This window comes from Pristis pectinata, chromosome 2, assembly GCF_009764475.1.
Source record: "Pristis pectinata isolate sPriPec2 chromosome 2, sPriPec2.1.pri, whole genome shotgun sequence".
NCBI classification, from domain to species: Eukaryota; Metazoa; Chordata; class Chondrichthyes; order Rhinopristiformes; family Pristidae; genus Pristis; species Pristis pectinata.
This window is the reverse complement of record NC_067406.1, coordinates 383,238-402,500: the sequence shown is the minus strand read 5'-3', so window position 1 is coordinate 402,500 and position 19,263 is coordinate 383,238. Positions and strand designations below refer to the sequence as shown.

The window sequence follows — 19,263 nt, the reverse complement described above, 5'->3', positions numbered from 1 at the left end:
TTTTACTGTGTGTTATTCTCCCACTGGCTCCTGAAGCATGCACCCTCCAAACACACTTCCCTTCCGGAACATGACAGAATGTGCAGTAGCATACCCAACAGGCAAAGTTGGCAATAAGATGGGACTGGAGCCACCATTAGACACAGAACTCTCTCCAGCAACGTCCAGCCCAGCTCGAACCCTCCTTCCTGACGAACGGCCCAATGAGCTGCTCAGCTTGCTTGCAAACTTTCTTGGCCCACTGGTAATGGAGAAGTCCTCGTCCATACAACAGCTGTAAAACTCCACCTTCAGCTCAAAATCAGGTCCAACACTAGGACTAAACAAATAACATTAGAAAATGGGAGCAGCAAATGACAGAAGTACTGAAGTAACAGAGGCAAGCAGGAGATGGCAGCACCATTAAAAACAACAGTTCCAAATGCATCAAAACCACATCAGAGTGAACATCTGAGAAAATCATTGGTGTTGTTTATTAGTTTATGATGCAGCTCTACAAAACTCTGGTTAGGCCACGCTTAGAGTACTGTGTCCAGTTCCAGTTGCCTCATTATAGGAAGGACGTGGAGACGTTGGAAAGGGTGCAGAGGAGATTTACCAGGATGCTGCCTGGATTGGAGAGTATGGATTATGAGGAGAGACTAAAGGAGCTAGGGCTGTTCTCATTGGAGAGGAGGATGAGGGGAGACATGATACAAGATATTGAGAGGAATAGATAGAGTGGACAGCCAGCGCCTCTTTTCCAGGGCACCAATGCTCAATACAAGAGGGTATGGCTTTAAGGTAATGGGTGGGAAGTTCAAGGGTGATGTCAGAGGGAGGTTTTTCACCCAGGAAGTGGTTGGTGCATGGAATGCGCTGCCTGGGGTGGTGGTGGAGGCTGATACATTGGACAAGTTCAAGAGATTGTTAGATAAGCATATGGAGGAATTTAAAATAGGGGGATATGTGGGAGGAAGAGGTTAGATAGTCTTAGGTGTGGTTTGAAGGGCGGCACAACATGGTGGGCTGAAGGGCCTGTATTGTTCTATGGTTGTTGATGAGGTTAGTCTTGGGTTAGAGCCATACTGATGCAGTTTGATGGAGCAATGGCAGATGGAACGTGGAATCACAGAATCAGACAGCATGGAAACAGGCCCTTCTCCTCCATTCTGTCTGTCTATGCTAATCCCATCTGGGGAAAAAAAATGTGACCATCTACCCTGTCTATACCCCTCAATTTTATAAACTTCCATATGGTCACCCCTCAGCTCCTGACATTCCAGTCAGAATAAAAGCAGTCCATCCAATCTCATCTTATAACTACATCTCTCTGGCACTCACTGAAGATGGCAGCATGTTGATAAGGTGGTGAAATGGCATTTGCGATGCTGGCTCTCATGAGCCAGGGCACAGAATACAAGACAAAGTGGTCCTGGTGCAATATTATAGAACTTTGGTTAGGCCACAGTGGGAGTATTATGTACTCTCCTCTTCTTCACATGACAGAGTCATAGAGTCGGTCAAATTGTCATCTGCACAAGTACATGTATACACAGATGCAATGAAAAACTTACTTGCAGCAGCATCACAGGCAAAGCATCAGATAAGCAGCATTCACCAGGAAAACATAAATTATATATAAATTATACACAATTTTTACAAGAATGAACATAATTAGAACAAAAAAGTCAATTTTAGTGCAAAGTAATCAAAGTGGTCATAGTGTTTTTAAACTGTAGTGATCAGGGATGTGCCGGTTGGTTTAAGAACCGAATGGTTGAAGGGAAGTAGCTGTTCCTGAACCTGGTGGTGTGGGACTTCAGACTTCTGTACCTCCTGCCTGATGGCAGCTGTGAGAAGATGGCATGGCCTGGATGGTGGGGATTTTGATGATAGACGTTGCCTTCTTCAGGCAGCACCTCCTGTAGATACTACCGATGGTGGGGAGGGATGTAACCGTGATGTATTGGGCTGAGTCCACTGCTCTCTGCAGCTTCATAAGTTCCTGTGCATTCGAATTGCCAAACTAGTCAGGATACTTTCAACAGTACATCTGTCGAAGTTTGTTGGAGTGTTCAGTGACAAGCCAAACCTCCTAAGAAAGTAAAGACACTAGCGCGCCTTCTGTGTGATTACACCTACGTGCTAGACTCAGGACAGTTCATCCGATATGTTAACGCCCAGGAATTTAAAGCTGCTGACTCTCTCCAGCACAGATTCACCAATGTAGACTGGCGCATGTTCGCCCTCCTTCCCCTTCCTGAAGTCAACAATCAGCTCTTCAGTTTTGCTGATGTTGAGTGAGAGGTTGTTGTCACGGGACCACTCAACCAGGTGTCCTATCTCATCACCACCTGTGGTTTGTCCAACTACAATGATGTTGTTGGCAAATTTGTAAATGGCATTGGAGCTGTGCTTAGCCACACAGTCATATTTGTAGGGAGTAGAGCAGGGGGCTAAACATAAGGTGCACCTGTATTGATGATCAGTGAGGAGGAGATGTTGTTACCAATCCTCAATGACTGAGATCTGCTGATGAGGAAGTTGAGAATCCAGTTGCAGAGGGAAGTACAGAGGCTCAGGTCTTGAAGCTTAAGTTTTGGATGGGATGATTGTGTTGAACACCCAGCTGTAGTCAATGAACAGCAGCCTGACGTACGAGTTCCTGTTGTCCAGGTGGTCCAGAACAGAGTGAAGAGCCAGAGAAAGCACATCCGCTGTTGACCTGTGGTGGCGGTAGCAAATTGAAGTGGATTCAGGTCATCTCTGAGGCAGGAGTTGATTTGCGCCAAAACCAACCTCTCAAAGCATCTCATTACAGTTGACGTAAGCACTACCGGACAGCATCCATTGGGGCAGATCACCACACTCTTTTTGGGCAGCTGTACAATAGATGTCTTTCTGAAGCAGGTGGGAACCTCAGACCACAGGCGAGAGGCTGAATATGTCCGTAAACACCCCAGCCAGTGGTCCGCACAGATCTTAAGTACCTGGGCAGGTATGCCGTCTAGGTGACCAACTCTCCCATGCTGACTAGATGAGCTAGTCTCACTTGCCTACGTTTGGCACACATTCCTCTGAACATTTTCCATCCATGTACCTGTTCAAATTTCTTTTAAATGCCTCTACAGGTTCCTCTGAACATTGCCCCTCAGATCCCTTTTAAATCTTTCTTCTCTCACTTTAAATCCATGTCCTCTTGTTATAGACTCTCCTACCCTATCCTGGGGAGAAAGACCCATCCACCTTACCCACGTCCCTCATGATTTTATATACCTCCATAATGTCATCCCTCAGCCTCCGATGCCCAGCCTATCCAGATAACTCAAACCTCCAGTCCCGGTAAAATGCCTGTGAATCTTTTCTGCACTCTTTTCAGCTTAATGACATCCTTCCTGTAGCTGGGCGACCTGAACTGAGCACTATACTCCAAGCGTGGTCTCACCTATGACTTCCCAACTCTTGTACTCAGTGCCCTGACTGATAAAGCCAAGTGTACCAAACAACATCTTCACCACTCTCCCTTTCCCTAATTGTGTCCTCAGTTCCCATCTCCGGCTGGCTATTGGGAGGTCAACAATATGGATTCATGGAGTCGTACAGCATGGAAACAGGCCCTTCGACCCAACTCATCCATTCTGAGCAAGATGCCCATCTAAGCCAGTCCCATTTGCCTGCATTTGATCCACATCTCTCTAAACCTTTCCCACCCACGGACCTGTCCAAATGTTTTTTAAATGTTGTTATTGTGCCTGCCTCAACCACTTCCTCTGGCAGCTCGTTCCATATACTGACCACCCTCTGGGTGAAAAAGTTGCCCCTCAGGTTCCTATTAAATCTTTCCTCTCTCACCTTAAACCTATGCCCTTTAGTTTGTGCCAAAAGCCACCTTCACCACCCTGCCTACCTTGGGCACCACTTTCAGGGAACCATGCACTTATGCTCCCAGGTTCCTCTGTTCTATGACACCCCCCAGGGCCTTACTGTTCACTGTGGAAGTCCTACCCTGATTTCTCTTCCCAAATGACAGCACCTTGCACATATCTAGACTCAGCTGCCAGCCTTGATGAGTATGCCACCACCATCGCAGACTTGATCAGCAAGTGTGTGGAGGACTGTGTACCAAAGAGGACAATATGGGTGTTCTCAAACAGGAAACGATGGATGAACCGGGTGATCCACTTCCTACTGAAGTCAAGGACTGCTTGACTGATTAAATCTGGTGATCCTGATCCGTACTAGAAATCCCGATATGACCTTCGGAAAGCTATCAGGGATGCCAAGAGGCAATACTGTCTCAAAATAGAGTCCCTGACCAGCCGTCAGTTATGGCAGGGCTTACATGCCATAACAGGCTACAAGACGAAGTCGGGCTGCATAGTTAACAACTGCGCATCCCTTCCTGATGAACTTGATGCATTTTATGTGCATTGTGAACAGAAGGGAAGTGGATTGTCACCAGCCACCCTGGCAGCCTCAAATGCAACTGAACCCATGATCACTGTTGAGGACGTAAGATCAGTCTTCCGGAGAGTGAACACGAGGAAAGCACCTGGCCCAGATGGTGTTCCTGGCCGTGTGCTCAGATCCTGTGCTGATCAGCTGGCAGAAGTATTTGCGGACATATTCAACCTCTCCCTGCTTCAATCTCAGGTTCCCTCCTGTTTTAAGAGGACCACCATCATCCCAGTACCAAAGAAAAGCAAGGTAACATGCCTCAATGACTACCGACCAACAGCTCTGACATCCACCATCATGAAGTGCTTTGAGAGGTTGGTCATGGCTCGCATCAACTCCAGCCTCCCAGACAACCTACACTCACTGCAATTCACCTATCGCCGGAACAGGTCTACAGCGGATGCCATCTCCCTGACCCTACACTCAGCTCTGGAGCATCTGGACAGTAAAGACACCTATGTTAGACTATTGTTTATTGACTACAGCTCTGCCTTCAATACAATAATCCCAAGCAAACGTCACCAAACTCCGAGACCTAGGACGCAACACCTCCCTCTGTAACTGGGTCCTTGACTTTCTAACCAACAGATTGCAATCAGTGAGGATAGGCAGCAATACCTCCGGCACGATTATTCTCAGCACTGGTGCCCCACAAGGCTGCATCCTCAGCCCTCTACTCCCTATACACTCATGACTGTGTGGCCAGATTCTGCTCTAACTCCATCTACAAGTTTGCAGATGATACCACCGTTGTAGGCCGTATCTCAAACGGCGATGAATCAGAGTACAGGAAGGAGATAGAGAGCTTAGTGGAATGGTGTCATAACAACAACCTTTCCTTCAATGTCAACAAAACTAAAGAGCTGGTCATTGACTTCAGGAAAGGGGGCAGTGTACATGCACCTGTCTACATCAATGGTGCTGAGGTCGAGAGGGCTGAGAGCTTCAAGTTCCTAGGAGCGAACATCACCAACAGCCTGTCCTGGTCAAATCACGTAAATGCCACGGCCAAGAAAGATCACTGGTGCCTCGACTTCCTCAGTAGGCTAAAGAAATTTGGTTTGTCCCCTTTGACTCTCACCAACTTTTATTGATGCACAATAGAAAGCATCCTATCTGGATGTATCACGGCTTGGTACGGCAACTGCTCTGCCCAGGACTGCAAGAAACTGCAGGGAGTTGTGGACACAGCCCAGCACATCACGGACACCAGCCTCCCCTCTTTGGACTGTCTTTACCTCTCGCTGTCTTGGTGTAGCAGCCAGCATAATCAAAGACCCCACCCACCTGGGTCATTCTCTCTTCTTCCATCGGGTAGAAGATGCAGGAGCCTGAGGGCACGTACCACCAGACTTAAGGACAGCTTCTACCCCACTGTGATAAGACTATTGAACAGTTCCCTTATATAATGAGATGGACTATGACCTCACGACCTACCTTGTTGTGACCTTGCACCTTATTGCACTTCACCTTCTCTGTAGCTGTGACACTTTGTACTGTTATTGTTTTTACCTGTGCTACATCAATGCACTCTGTACTGACTCAATGTAACTGCACTGTGTAATGAATTGACCCAAGATCAGTTTGTAAGACAAGTTTTTCACTGTACCTCAGTACAAGTGACAATAATAAACCAATATCAAAGTACTCATTTCAGACCTTGCCCACATCCTCCACCTCCAAGCATATGTTTCCTCCTTTATCCTTAAGTGGTCCTACCCTCTCCCTAGTTATCCTCTTGCTCCTGATGTATGTATAGAATGCCTTGGGATTCTCTTTAATCCTACTTGCCAAGGACTTTTCATAGCCACTCCTAGCTTTCCTAATTCTCTTCTTGAGTTCTTTCCTGGCTTTCTAATTCAAGGGCTCCATTTGATTTTAGCTTCCTAAACTTCACATATGCTTCTTGTTTCTTCTTTACTAAATTCACCACCTCTCTCATCATCCAAGGTTCCCTTACCTTGCCATCCTTGTCCTTCCTTCTGGAAGGAACATACCTGTCCTGTACTCTGTGCAGTTGGTCTTTAAACACCTAACCCACATGTAAGATGGAGACTTGCCCAAAAGCAGCTGTTCCCAACCAACTCTCCCTAGTTCCTGCCTAATGCTCTTGTAATTTGCCCTGCTCCCATTTAATACTCTCCCACAAGGTCCATACTTATCCTTATCTATAGCTATCTTAAAACTTAAGGAGTTGTGGTCACTGTTGCCTGACTGTTCTCCCACTGAAGTCACCTGGCCAGGCTCTTTACCCAACACCAGGTCCATACTCCTTCCCTCTCTTGACATTCACCCAGGTACCTGCCTCATGACTTTTAGGGGTGACCATCTCCCTGAAACTCCTGTCTATGTCTGCCTCTCAGATGATCTGGAGTTCATCCAGCTCCAGTTCCAGCTGGATGCACCTTTTACAGGTGTAGTCATCAGGGACAAGTGTGCCATCCCTGACTTCCCACATACTGCATACAGAGCACATGACTGCCCTAACTGCTGCCTTCATTGCCTATTCCTATATTAATTCTCAGCCTCAGCCTCACTGGCTACTCCTCCTTAGATTTGTCCCTGCCAATTACCTCAAGTACTCACTCCCTCTAATCAACCACTCAACACTCTTTTCAACCCTTCAATTGCCCTCCACTGATTTAACTTTTTAAATACACTCACCGTACCTGAAAGGGAACTGCTGCTCCAACGGCTCCCAGGCTGCTTATGTAAAAGAGGCAGTATACTGTCTTAAGAGGCTCAACAGTGTTGAAGAGAGACCTTGGGGTGAATGTCCATGGCTCATTGAAAGTGGCTACACAGGTAGACAGGGTGGTTAAGGCGGCTTATGGAATGCTTGCTTTCATTAATTGAGGTATTGAGTACAAGAGTCAAGAAGTTGTGATGCATCTCTTTGAAGTCTGGTTAGGCTGCATTTAGACTATTGCGTGCAATTCTGGTCAGCTCATTATAAGAAGGATGTTGAAGCTTTAGAGAGGGTGCAGATGAGGTTTACTAGGATGCTGGCTGGATTAGAGGGCATGTGCTATCAGGAGAGGCTGGACAAACTTGGGCTCTTTTCTCTGGAGCGGCGGAGGCTGAGGGGTGAAGGGCCTGTATCTGTGCTGTATTGCTGTGGGACTCGTTTGTGACATTAAGAGGGGCTGCAAAGAAAAACCTGGGAACCATAGACTAATGAGCCTTGCATCTGTGGTAGGTAAGTTATTGGAGGAGATTCTGAAGGAATAAAATATATGTGCATTTCAAAAGGCAGTGGTTGATTAGGAGTGGTCAGTGCAACTTTGTGTGTGGGAGATCATGTCTCACAAATTTGATTTCTTTGGAAGAAGTAACCAAGAAGCTTGATGAGGGCAGGGTAGTAGGCGTGGTCTATAGGAACCAGTAAGGCATTTGATGAGGTTCCACATGATAGGCTGCTCTGGAAATTCAGATTGTATGGTAACCAGGGAGAGCTGGACACAGAATTGGCTTGTTGGTGGGAAGGAAAGGGTGATGGTGGAAGGTTGACTTTCTGACTGGAGGCCCGTGACTAGTGGTGTTCGCCAGGGGTCAGTACTGGGTCCATTGTTGTTTGTCATCTATATCAAACATTTGGATGAGAATGTATATGGTTAGTGAGTTTGTAGATGACACTAAAATAGGTGGCATCATCGACAGTGAAGATGGTTATCAAGAAATATGGCAGGATCTCGATCAGCTGGGTAAATGGGCTTAAGCATGGTATTGGTTTATCATTGTCACTTGTACCGAGATACAGTGAAAAACTTGTCTTGCATACTGTTCGTGAGGTCTTTGATTATGCTGGCTGCTACACCAAGACAATGAGAGGTAAATTTACGAAGGAGAAGGACATGAAGGACAGGGAGATCAATGTGAAGTGTGCTAATATGCTAGGGCATTTTGAGATAACTAAGAAGGTAGTGTTGGGTCTCAAAGAAAATTAAGGTGGATAAGTGCCCAGTTCATTGAGAGAAATGGGAGATGAGATTGCTGGGACCTTGACCAAGATCTTTGTGTTCTCTCCAGTCAAAGGCAAGGTCCTAGAGGACTGGCTAGTTGCTAATGTTCCATTATTCAAGAAGGGAAATTGGGATGATCCTGGGAACTTCAGAGAGTCTCATGTCAGTGGTAGGGAAGTTACTGAAGAGGATTCTTAGGGATAGGATTTATGAGCATGGCCTAATTGGGGACAGTCAGCAGGGCTTTGTGTGGGGCAAATCGTGTCTTACTAACTTGACTGAGTTTTTTTGAGGAGGTGACAAAGGTGATTGATGAAGGTAGAGCTGTGGATGTTGTCTACATGGATTTTAGTAAGGTGTTTGAGGTCCCTCATGGTAGGCTCATCCAGAAGATTAGGATGCATGGAATCCACAGTGAATTAGCCATTTGGATTCAGAATTGGCTTGCCCATAGAAGACAGAGGGTAGTGGTCAATGGAACTTATCCTGGCTGGAAGTCTGTGACTAGTGGTGTTCTGCAGGGACCCCTGCTGTTTGTAATATATATAATTGACCCAGATGATGATGTAGATGGGTGGGTCAGTAAGTTTTCAGATGATACAAAGATTGGTGGTGTTGTGGATAGCGTAGAAGAATAGTGAGATATAGATCAGCTGCAGATATGGGCAGAGAAATGGCAGATGGCCAAAGGTGAGGTGTTGAACTTTGGAAGATCAAATGTAAGGAGACAGTACAGTTAATGGCAAGACCCTTAACAGTGATATGCAAGAGGGATCTTGGGGTCCAAGTCCATACCTCCTTGAAGGTGGAAAATAGGGTGGTAAAAAAGGTGTACCAAAGGAGATTCCCATGGGGATGGGTCCAGAGTGTTAGGTCAGATGATGGAGCATTTGGCATAGATAAAATGTGCAGAGGGACTGTGAGGAAGGATAGGCAGCAGATAGGGCATGAACTTAGAGCATGGATCAATACGTGGAATTACGATGTTGTGGCCATTAGAGACTTGGCTGTCACAAGGACAAGATTTGCTGCTTGATGTTCTAAGCTTGCATGTTTCAAAAGGTACAGGGAGGGAGGTAAAAGATGGGGGGGTGAAAGTGGCATTGCTAATCAGGGATAGTATCACAGCTTCAGAAAAGAATTATCTACTGAGTCAGTGTGAGTGGATTTCAGAAACAGGAAGGGAGCAATTGAGATTATTCTATAGACCACCCCCCTCCACCCCCACCCAATAGCAACCAGGACACTAAGGAGCAGATAATTAGGCAAATTTTGGAAAGGTGCAAAAATAACAGGGTTGCTGTCATGAACTAGATTTCTGGGGGTGGGGTGGAAGTGGTGAGACTCTAAACAGGAGCAAGTCATGGGATAAAGCAGTAACCAGCGAGAGCAAGTTTAGTCATCAGGAGAGCCAGGGGCACAGTGAAGGTATGGAAAGGAATACCCAGTTAAATTGCATTTATTTCAATGCACAAGGTTTAACAGGCAAGGTGGACAAATGCAGAGCATGGATTGGCTCTGAGGACTGGGATGTTACAGCCATAACAGAAACATGGCTGAGAGAAGCTCGGGACTGGCAGCTCAATGTGCCAGGATACAGGTGGTACAGACATGACAGAGGTACAGGTAAGTGAGGAGGGTGTGTTGCCTTTTTGACAAGAAAAAGAAGGAAGCATACATTGGGTTTAGGAGGTTGGGGACGAGTGAATCCCTGGTTGACTATAAGAAGATTAAGAATACTCTTAAGAGGGAAATCAGAGGTCAAAAGAGGGTATGAGATGGATCTGGGAGGTAAGGTTAAGGAAAATCCCAAGAAGTTTGAAAGCTAATATTAAGAATAAAATGATGGCCAGGGAGAGGGTAGGTCACCTTAGAGATCAGTAGGGCTGCCTGTGTCTCCAGCTACAGGAGATGGATGGGATTTTTAACAACTATTTCTCCTCAGTGTTTACTGAGGAGAAAATAATGAAAGGGCTAGATAAAGTGGATGGTAAGTCTTTTCCCCAGGGTAGGGAGGGTCTAAAACTAGGGGGCATAGTTTCAGGGTGTGAGGGGAAAGATTTAAAAGAGACCTGAGGGGCAACTTTTCCCACAGAGGTGAGTGTATGGAATGAGCTGCCAGAGAAAGTGGTTGAGACAGGGACAACAGTATCATTTAAGAATGGTTGCAGGGACTTATACGGGCTGGAGGCCTGTGAGTAGTGGTGTTCTGCAGGGATCTGTGCTGGGACCTCTGCTGTTTGTGATGTACATAAATGACCTGGATGAGTATGTTGATGGGTGGGTTAGTAAGTTTGCAAATGATACCAAGATTGGAGTTGTGAATAGTGCAGAACACTGGTGACAGATACAGCGTGATATAGATGAGCTGCAGATGTGGGCAGAGAAATGGCAGATAGTTTAACCTGGATAAATGTGAGGGGTTGCACCTTGGTGGGACTAATGTCAAGAACCATAGAACACTACAGCACCGAAAACAGGCCATTCAGCTCTTCTAGTCTGTGCTGAAACTTTATTCTGCTAGTCCCATTGACCTGCACCCAGTCCACAACCCTCCAGACCTCTCCCATCCATGTATCTACCCAATTTATTCTTAAAACTTAAGAGTGAGCCTGCATTTACCACATCAGATGGCAGCCTGTTCCATACTCCCACCACTGAGTGAAGAAGTTCCCCCTAAATCTTTCCCCTTTCACCCTAAAGCCATGTCCTCTTGTACTTATCTCTCCTAATCTAGGTGGAAAGAGCCTACTCACCTTTACCGTCTATATCCCTCATAATTTTGTAAACCTCTATCAAATCTCACCTCACTTCTGCGCTCCAAGGAATAAAGCCCTAACCCGTTCAATCTTTTCCTGTAATTTAACTCCTCAAGACCCAGCAACATTCTAGTATATCTCCTCTGCACTCTTTCAATCTTACAAATATCCTTCCTACAGTTCGGTGACCAGAACTACACACAATACTCCAAATTTGGCCTCACCAATGTCTTATACAACCTCACCATAACATCCCAACTCCTGTACTCAATACTTTGATTTATGAATGCCAGGATGCCAAAAGCCTTCTTTACAACCTTGTCTACCTGCGACACCACTTTCAGGGAATTATGTATCTGAACTCCCAGATCCCTTTGTTCCTCCGCACTCCTCAGAGCCCGACCATTTACTGTGTATGTCCTACCTTGATTTGTCCTTCCAAAATGCAACACCTCACACTTGTCTGCATTAAATTCCATCTGCCATTTTCTGGCCCATTTTTCCAGTTGGTCCAGATCCCTCTGCAAGCTTTGAAATCCTTCCTCGCTGTCCACTACGCCTCCAATCTTAGTGTCATCAGCAAACTTGCTGATCCAATTTACATTATCATCTAGATCATTGATATAGATGACAAACAACAATGGACCCAGCACAGATCCTGAGGCACACCACTAGTCACAGGCCTCCAGTCTGAGAAACAATCATCCACTACCACTCTCTGTCTTCTCCCATACAGCCAATTTCAAATCCAGTTTACAACCTTTCCATGAATACCTAGTGTCTGAACCTTCTGAACTAACTTCCCATGTGGGACCTTGTTAAATGCCTTACTAAAGTCCATGTAGACAACATCCACAGCCTTTCCTTCATCTACTTTCTTGGTAACCTCCTCAAAACTCTACAAGATTCATTAAACATGATCTACCACGCACAAGGCTATGCTGACTATCCTTAATCAGCCCTTGGCTGTCCAAATACCTGTATACCTGATCTCTCAGAACACCTTCCAATAATTTACCTACGACTGATGTCAGGCTCACTGGCCTGTAATTACCTGGTTTACTTTTAGAGCCTTTTAACCAATGGAACAACACGAGCTACCCTCCAGTCCTCTGGCACCACACATGTGGCTAAGGACATTTTAAATATCTGCCAGGGCCCCTGCAATTTCTACACTAGTCTCTCTCAATGTCCAAGGAAATATCCAAGGAACCTCATGTCTTATTTTTGCTTTCCTGATTTCCTTTAGTATTTTCTTACACTTTCTATACTCTTCAAGTACCTCATTTGTTCCTAGTTGCCTATACCTGCTATACACCTCTCTTTTTCTGAACCAGATCGCTGATATCCCTTGAAAACCAAGGTTCCCTATGCTTGTTAACTTTGCCTTTAATCCTGCCAGGAACATGCAAACTCTGCCCTCTCAAAATTTCACCTTTTGAAGGCCTTCGACTTACTGAACACATCCTTGCCAGAAAACAACTTATCCCAATCCACTCTTCCTAGATCCTTTCTCATTTCCACAAAATTGGCCTTTCTCCAATTTAGAACCTCAACTTGAGGACCAGACCTGTCCTTATCCATAATTAACTTGAAACTAATGACATTATGGTCACTGGACCCAAAGTTCACCTACACATACTTCTGTCACCTGACCTATCTGGTTCCCTAATAGGAGATCAAGTATTGCATTCACTCTCATTGGTACCTCTATATATTGATTTAGAAGACTTTCCTGAACACATTTGACAAACTCCAAGCCATCCAGCCCTTTCGCAGTGTGGGAGTCCCAGTCAACATGTGGAAGTTTAAAATCTCCTACTGTTACAACTTTGTTTCTTACATCGGTCTGCAATCTCCCTACAGGTTTGTTCCTCCAATTCTCTCTGACTATTGGGCAGTCTATAATACAACCCTATTAGTGTGGTCACACCTTTCTCGTTCCTCAGCTCCACCCATATGGCCTCTGTAGATGAGCCCTCCGGGCTGTCCTGTCTACACACAGCTGTGATATTTTCCCTGACCAGTAATGCCACTCCTCCCCCTTTCATCCCTCCCCCTCTATCACGTCTGAAACAACAGAACCCTGGAACATTAAGCTGCCAGTCCTGCCCCTCCTGCAACCAAGTCTCATTAATAGCAATAATGTTGTAATCCCACATGCCAATCTGCACCCTAAACTCATCTGCCTTACCTACAGTTATCCTTGCATTGAAATAGATGCATCTAAGAACATTTCTGTCATGTACAAACCTTTGATTTCTATCAGAACATGCAGTCCTCACATGACCTTTAACCTCCTCCACCTCACTATCTGCTCTAACCCTCTGGTTCCCCTCCTCCTGAAAATCTAGTTTAAACACCCCAGAGCAGCACTAGCAAACCTACCCACATGTTAGTCCCCCTCCAGTTCAGGTGCAAACTGTCCTGTCGGAACAGGTCCCACCTTCCCTGGAAGGAAGCCTAATTGTCCAGAACATGAAGCCCTCCCTCCTGCACCATCTCCTTAGCCACGTATTTAGCTGCATGATCCTACCATTTCTAGCCTCACTAGCTCGTGGCACAGGAAGTAATCCTGAGATTGCAACCTTGGAGGTCCTGTCCTTCAACTTTGCACCTAATTCTCTACACTCTCTTTGCAGGACCTCCTTCCTAGCCACGTCATTAGTCCCTACATGGACCATGACATCTGGCTGCTCAGCCTCCCTCCTGAAAATATTAATAACTCAATATTGCAGACCCTGGCACCAGAGAGGCAACAGACCATCCAGGATTCTCGATCTCACCCACAGAATCTCCTATCTGTCCCCCTAACTATCGAATCCCCTATCACTACTGCTCTCCTCTATTCCTCTTTCCTTTCTGAGCTGAGGGTCCAGTCTTGGTGCCAGAGACACAACTCAGAGCACCAGGTCAGAAAGTGGAAGGATTGAGAGGAAGGTAGATGTCATGACCAGTAAAAACAGATAGGAGCAAAGTAATAGACACAATGGGACAGACGGGTTGAAGTGCATGTATATTAATGCTAGAACACTTATTGTTGGTGGGAACAGCCACAGGGGTGGTCTGCTCTTTAAATTCTGCCCCCATCTAACCCCCTTGCACTAAGGAGGTTCCAGTCTATATTAGGGAAGTTGAAGTCACGCACTACAACAACCCTGTTAGTTTTACACATGTCCCTAATCTGCCTGTATATCTGTTCCTCAATGTCCTGGTGGCTATTGGGTGGGGGGGGGGGGGCGGTGGGGGGGTCTGTAGTATAATCCCATCAGAATGATTGCACCTTTTATTTTTGAGTTCTGCTGAAGTGAACTCAGTGGATGAGCTCTCCATTGTCCTGAGTGCAGCTGTGATGTTGTCCATGGTCAATAGTGCAACCCCCCCCCACTTCTTTTACCTCCCTCTGTATCTTTTCTAAAACATCGATACCCTGGAACATTAAACATTCATTCCTGTCCCTCTGTCAACCAGTCTCTGTAATGGCCACAACATCATAGTTCCATGTACTGATCCATGCTCTAGGTTCATCACCCTGACCCATAATACTTCTAGCATTAATATACATGCACTTCAACCCATCTGTCCCATCGTGTCTATTACTTTGCTCCTGTCTGTTTTTACTGGTCATGACATCTACCTTCCTCTCAATCCTTCCACTTTCTGACCTGGTGCTCTGGTTCCCATCTCCCTGTCAAACTAGTTTAAACCCTCCTGAGCAGCACTAACAAACCTCCCAGCCAGGATATTGGCTCATAATAACATAAGAAGTAGGAACGGGAGTAGGCCATCAGCCATCTAGTAGGCTCCCCTCCAGTTAAAGTGCAACCCGTCCCTCTTGTACAGGTCATCCCTGCCCAGAAGAGGTTCTACTGATCCAAGAACACATTGTGCCTCAAGAAGGCAGCATGCATCTTTAAGGATCTTCACCATCCAGGACATGCACTCTTCTCGTTACTACCATTGGGAAGGAGGTACAGGAGCCTGAAGGCCCACACTCAACAACTCAGAAAAAAGCTTCTTCCCCTCCACCATCAGATTACTGAACGGTCCATGAACCAATGAACTACTTTTATTTCTTTTTTCACTCTATTTATTTTTGTAATTTATAGTAACTTTGTCTTTGCACTGTACCGCTGCTGGAAAACAACATTTCATGTCATACAAATCAGTGACAATATATCTGATTCCAATTCTGACATTGTGTGCAAATCTGGTTGCCCCATTATAGGATAGATGTGGAGGTTTTGGAGAGGGTGCAGAAGAGGTTTACCAGGATGCTGCCTGGATTGGAGGGCATGTGCTATAAAGAGAGGTTGAACAAACTTGGGTTGTTTTCTCTGGAATGTTGGAGGCTGAGGGGAGACCTGACAGAAGTTTATAAAATTATAACAGGCAAAGAGAGGGTAGACATTGATAGTCTTTATCCTGGGGAAGAAATATCAAATACCAGAGGGCATAGCTTTAAGGGGGGAGGGAGGAAATACAAAGGAGATTTGAGGGAAATGTTTTTATGTACACAGTGTGGTGGATATCTGGAATGGGCTGCCAGGGGTGGTGGTGGAGGCAGATACTACAGTGGCATTTGAGGCTTTTGGACAGGCACATGAATATGGAATGGAGGGATATGGATCATGTGCAGGCAGAAGAGATTTAGTTTAATTTGTCATCGTGTTTGGCACAGACATGGGCCAAAGGGCTGTTTCTGTGCTGTGTTGTTCTATATTCTATGCCCTATGTTCTGTTCAGCAATATTCAGTGGACACTTGGTTAGCTGACTTGTGTAGCGCAGTTTTCTACTTACAACACAACAGCACTTTCAAAGCAAATATCAGTCATGGTGCGATCCACTATCACCATCTCTGTGTCATAAATGTCGCAACCAATCTGCATCAAGCCGAACACTGCATAACGATGAACATCTGTGGAGTAAACTGCATGAGAGTTTGTGAAACCAGAAACACCACGGACTGAAAGACAATCTTCTCCCCACTCCCTGACCTTTTCGTCCAGTTAGTCTCCTCCTCTTTCCTCTCAACTTACTTCAGCAACCCTCTTCCTCATGCTACACCTGATTATCCACCCTCCTTACCGACTCCTTCATCTTCTTTCCACCCTTTTCTGCCCCATTAACACCTTTCCCAGACCAATTCCTTTCCCTCTCCAATTCCTCTCCACTCACATCCTCCTCTCATACTCCTTCTCTTCCTATTTCCCTTCCCAACCTCCCTGCCCTTCATACACTTTTCCACACTCCCCCCTGCCTCCCACCCCTCTCCACCTCACACAGACTTCATAACCAACATTCACTCAAACACATTGCAGTTCTCACCTCCTTTATTTCTGAAGTACTCAGTGTCTTTCCACATCAAAGGAATTCGAAAATCTGTTAATAAGAACAAAACATTGGTATCCCGCAAGCCCAGTCTGGCATTCAATTCTATTATGGCTGTACTGGTACCTCAGCCACATTCCCACACAATTCCCAACTCCTACAATTTCCTCATTATTCAAAAATCTCTATCTGCCTTGAATAGTCTCATCCCTCTTACTGACCTCCTCAGCCCCAAATCTGTCAAACACTGTCTTGCATAGACAAATATTGCAAAAATTTACTTCCAAATCCCTAAATTCCACGGAAACACAAGAGACTGCAGATGCTGGATGCTTTCAACAGTGTATCTGTAGAAGTTTGTTAGAGTATTTGCTGACATGCAGGACAGGTCATCTGACATGTTAATGCCCACGAACTTGAAGCTACTAATTCTCTCCACCGACCCACCAATGAGAACTGGTGCACGGTCTCCCAGCTTCTCCCACAGATGCTGTTCAACCCTCTGAGTTCCTCCAGCACTTCTGTTTTTTTTGCACCTTAATTCTGTTGCTGCCCTAAATAGATTCAAATAGATCAATTGATAAATCACTGAATTTGGAGGGGTTAAAATGTGGTACGAGAACATGTCAAACACAAAGTCAAAGGCCAAGAAGTTACATTATTGTAGACCTCGTGAAGGAGATTAATCATACCCTGATTGAATTCACTGTACGGAAGCAGTAGAACGTGACATGCAGGACATTTAAGCAAAACAACTTTACTAAACAACTTCAGTAATCTCTGGGGCCTGATCAGGTATATCCAAGAACAATTGCGTGCAATTCTGGTCACCTCACCATAGGAAGGATGTCAAGGCTTTAGAGAGGGTGCAGAGGGGGTTTACGAGGATGCTGCCTGGATTAGTGCTATCAGCAGAGGTTGGACATGGGCTCTGGAGCGGCGGAGGCTGAGGGGTGATCTGTTGGAAGTGTACAAAATTATGAGGGGCATAGATAGGGTGGACAAGTAATATCTTTTTCCCATTATTGAACGATCCAATAACAGAGGGCATGCATTTAAGGTGAGAGACAAGATAAGATATCTTTATTAGTCACATGTACATCGCAATACACAGTGAAATGCATCTTTTTCATGGTGTTCTGGGGGCAGCCTGCAAGTGTCACCATGCTTCCGGCGCCAACGTAGCAATGCCTACAACTTCCTAACCAGTACATCTTTGGAATGTGGGAGGAAACCGGAGCACCCAGAGGAAACCCACGCAGACACAGGGTTGCTATTTGGTGAATGTCCCTTTAAGGCACCTGGACAATAGAGTAGTAGTGTGTGTGTTGGTGCCTTAGGGTTAGGGTTAGGGTTAGGGTTGAAGGAGAGACAGAGACACTGACTGCTGGTGTCTGTAACAATGGATGAAGAACAATCGCTGTGTCTGTCACTACAATCCATGTATGGATTTTTGGAGCAAACAAGTGGAGTCCACTTTGTCGTTAACCTGTAGTGGGGAAGCAGGTATTTCTGTGGGCGGCCACGTATCGAATGCCTTCGGGGTGGCAGATACTTCGGAACAAAGCAAAGGAGATCATCAGTGATTGAGGTGTTGTATGGGTGCCATCGTGGAACATGTGGATTTCGTAAATTCTCTCTATATTCTCTCTATATTTTCTCTTCAGTCAACGGTGGTTTTGCAAAAGCCTTTGCTCATGTTTCACCTTATGACTTGCTGAACTGAACTTTGAGAACTATTCCTAGACTTGGGGTTTGGGAATTTGCCACACACACTTTGAATTTAGTTTTGGGGACTATGTTTGATATGTAATGTTTTTACTTTTATTATCATAAGTAGTTATTAATAAAATAGTTTCTAACAATTATACATGACTCGGTGTGTTTCTATTGTTGCTGGTATGTAACAGTACAAACTCCTTAGAGACAGCGGCGGGAATTGAACCTGGGTCGCTGGCACTGTAATAGCATTACGCTAACTGCTACACTACCGTGACTGCCGTGAGGGGTAGGTTCAGAACAGACGTGAGGGGTACGTTTTTTACTAAGAGAGTGGTGGATGCCTGGAATGCGTTGCCTGATAGGGTGGTGGAGGCAAATTCATTGGGGGCTTTTAAGGGGGGCTTGGATGGCACATGAATGAGAAAATTAGAGGAATCTGGCAATTCTGTAGGTAGGAGGGAATAGCTATGTTGGCACAACATTGTGGGCCGAAGGGCCTGTTCTGTGCTGTACTGTTCTATGTTAACACTGTGGGAGGATTGAGTAGAAATTGTGGAAGCCCTGGCTGAGATATGAAGATATCTTTATCCACGGGTGAGGTAACAGTAGACTGGAGGTTAGCGAATGTCGTGCTTTTATTTAAGGGCAGGCACGGTAGTGTAGCGGTTAGCGTAATGCTTTACAGCACCAGTGACCCAGGTTCAATTCCCACCGCTGTCTGTAAGGAGGTTGTACGTTCTCCTCATGTCTGCGTGGGTTTCCTCCCACATTCCAAAGACGTACAGGTTAGGAAGTTGTGAACATGCTATGTTGGCGCCGGAAGCGTGGCGACACTTGCAGGCTGGCCCCAGAACACTACGCAAAAAATGCATTTCACTGTGTGTTTCGATGTACATGTGACTAATAAAGATCTTATCTTAAAGAAAAACTTCACAACTATAAGCCAGTAAGCCTAACATCTATGGCAGGTAAGTTACTGGAGAGGATTCTGAGGGATAAGATACATGTGCATCTGGAAAGAAAAGAATTGATTAGGGGTAGTCAGCAA

General features: G+C 45.5%; 1 protein-coding gene across 1 annotated transcript in view; it reads right to left on the bottom strand.

Moving 5' to 3' along the window:
- The window catches only part of LOC127586603 (rhotekin-like), a 138,012-nt gene that overhangs the window by 79,346 nt on the left and 39,403 nt on the right, over nt 1-19,263 (bottom strand). The window contains exons 4-6 of the mRNA XM_052044702.1: nt 16,491-16,544; nt 15,963-16,080; nt 95-319 (exon numbers count right to left, since the gene is read on the bottom strand). Of these exons, the coding sequence (XP_051900662.1) occupies nt 95-319; nt 15,963-16,080; nt 16,491-16,544 (397 nt within the window). The remainder of the gene's footprint in view (nt 1-94; nt 320-15,962; nt 16,081-16,490; nt 16,545-19,263) is intronic.